Source organism: Stegastes partitus, unplaced genomic scaffold (genome assembly GCF_000690725.1).
Source record: "Stegastes partitus isolate 25-593 unplaced genomic scaffold, Stegastes_partitus-1.0.2 Scaffold331, whole genome shotgun sequence".
Lineage (NCBI taxonomy): Eukaryota > Metazoa > Chordata > Actinopteri > Pomacentridae > Stegastes > Stegastes partitus.
In genome coordinates, this window is record NW_007578062.1 from 160783 (window position 1) to 163590 (window position 2808).

At 38.0% G+C, this 2808-nt stretch overlaps 1 protein-coding gene across 1 annotated transcript in view; it reads left to right on the forward strand.

Moving 5' to 3' along the window:
• Positions 1-945: 945 nt before the first annotated feature.
• Positions 946-2808, forward strand: part of LOC103358776 (heat shock factor-binding protein 1-like) — a 5334-nt gene continuing 3471 nt past the window's right edge. The window contains exons 1-2 of the mRNA XM_008283881.1: positions 946-1111; positions 1200-1266. Coding sequence (XP_008282103.1) covers positions 1067-1111; positions 1200-1266 — 112 coding nt within the window. The 5' untranslated portion in view covers positions 946-1066. The remainder of the gene's footprint in view (positions 1112-1199; positions 1267-2808) is intronic.

A 2808-nucleotide genomic window follows, 5' to 3' on the forward strand; every position in this document is an offset into this window, starting at 1 on the left:
TCTTCATTTGTAGGAAAACACACAATCCTGGCAACAGATGATAATTCAGAATATAATGAAATAATATGCAGGCACCCTGAGCTGCTTTCAAGTATTTATTCTTTGGCAGATCAAATTTTCTCATTTAATACTATCCCCACGGCTGAGGCAACGTGCATTTTCTTCCGTTTATCCAGAGTCAGGTCATTGTGGCAGCGAGCTAAGCAGGCCACTCCAGATCTTGCACTCCTTAAAGGAAAGAATGTAAGCAGTGCAACATCACCTGAAATAGGGTGACTGGCTTCTGTTGCACCCCTCTCAAAATCTACACCTATGACTATATAAACATACAAATAACAGTAGATTGAGACTTAAATGTTTAAGCTTTATAGCAACATGACAATAGTTTTACTGTAAAAGCCTTTTGTCAATGCTTGTTTTGAACTCCAAGAAAATGCTCATTGTGAAAGCTTAACACGTCGTCAGATCTTGACTGACACATATTATGAAAATGTGACACAGTGGTGTAAATACAGCTTTGAAAATATGTAATTGATGGACTATATGTGAATAAATGCTCATTAAATAAAAATCAATACATTATTTAAACAGTTTCTTAAATGGCACGTTTGTTGACACGCTAAGCCATCACCTTAAAAAACAAATCTGACTGACTGACAATAGACTGATTATTATTATTGTTGTATAAAATATATGTTATATTGATTTAAAAAAAAAAAAGTGAGCTTTTACAAGATTGAATTTCCCTTCTGGGATAAATAAAGCATTTTTAAATTCATTCATTAATTTCATTATTGTTTCAAATGTGTTTGTAGTCTGTCATTTAAGATTAAAAGCAGCACGGCTTTCTGCAAAAAAGACTTTTATTTTGAAGGGACAGTCTCTCCGGGCGGCCGTCGGTGTTTCCGCCGCGAGGTCTTGGTGCCGCAAAGTTACAGAAGTCACAGCGAACCTGACTGAAGACACACTCAGCTCTGGGCAGTTTAACTAAACAAATACTCACAGTCTGGTTGTGTAGCGTCGGGTTACATTCAGCTGAAGGCTTCGTGTGTTGTTGAGGAAAACGATGTCAAAGACGGAGTGTCGAGCCGCGAACGACATGACGGAGGCGGTAAGTTTGTTGCGCGTCCGGTGAGAGAAACAGCTGGGCGGAGAAACATCTGCACTTTCTCTGACGGGGGTTTCTGGTCTCTTTTTAGATGGAGACAACGATGCAGCGACTTCAGGGAAGATTCCAGGCGATTTCTGAACAGCTGGAGTCCAAACATATCCTTTTCTTGTGGTACATTTTCTTTACTGGGAGGCGTTTAGCAGCGAACTGTTTGCCTGTTAGCGCTGTTAGCTCAGACACACCTGAGAGCTCGTTAACCACAGTGTATCCAACGTGGCCGCTAGGGGGCGTTTACACTTGCTAACTTTTAAACTGCAGTCGTCCATTAAAGAAAAGGCAAAATTCACAATAGTCACTCAAATAAGTAGAAACTGAAAAAAGTAATAATAAATACAAATTTGCTAAATTATAATTAAGTGAAATAAGATGTTGTTTTTGAATTGTGGTTGGAAAGAATAATTAAAAAAAAAAAAAAAACTGTCCCAGACAAATTAGGGCACTTTGCTAATGTGGGCCAAAATCAAAATACCTGTCAACAGGTGCAGAAGTCTGATTGAGAGTTACACAAAACTTGCAGTGATTGGCTCAAAGGGGTGTTCATTAGTTTACGGGTCCCTTAATGTTTTTTTTGTTTGTTTTTTGTTAGTTAAAAAAAAAAGAAAAATCTGTTGAACCACAATTCAAAAGCAATGTCATGATTTTCATTCATTTTTTATTTATTATTTCTTTTGTCAATTTCAACTTATTTCAGTGACAGCTGTGTTTTTCCTTGTTTAATCGAAGGGGTTTGAATAAACTTGAGGATGACTGTATCTACAGTAATAACGAGTTATTCGTTACCAATACCAGATTTTCACCTGCAGTGAATTTGTGTTCGACTGTTTGGTTTATTTTGGCTGGAAATGACTTAAACAAGTGACAAAAGTAAGTAAGACGTTGTGTTAGAGATGTTAATGGTACATTTTAAACTATTTCTGTGGTCTTTTCTGTGTCCAAAATGATTTATATCCCCTGAAATTTTTGTCACTATCTATGAAAATGCAGCATTTAGCATGGTGCTAATATGTAGCATATTCTAGAGCATTCATGTATTGGTTCTTTAATCTGTTATTAGTCAGTTGCAAGTCATGACTAAAATTGAAAGGTGTGTGATCTTGTTGTTGTGGTCCATCACATTGTGGCTGCTCACAATGCTGAGAAAGATCATTCATCATAGGCTCTTCTTTTTTTTTTATTTACACTGGTATCTGTATGTGATCTGTATGTGGATACGGTATCTGGTGAATGTGTCCTCTTTGTCTGAATCGTGCCCACAGTTTGATGGACTCTCCACATGCAAATCTGTGAGGCAGGAACGGCTGACGTGTCAACAAACATGATGAATCCCGGGTCAAGGGAAGCCACGCTGCCATCTGGCCTCTCTCTTGTTTTTATGCTGACCTGACCTCTTCCTGCTTGAATTATCATCAAGAGATGGATGTGGGTGACCTTCCCACTTTCTTTTTCTTTTCCTTCAAAAAGTGGGCACGTTGAATGGCTGACATCTGATCATAGTGTGAGCCTGAATGTGTTCTGGTATCACGTCATTCTAATGTGTCTTGCCTGCATTTTTGCATCAAATCCAAATATGTTATCCTGATCTGATCACACTTTAATACAAGTGTAAATGGGGTAATATTAGCTAAAGCACAGGCTCT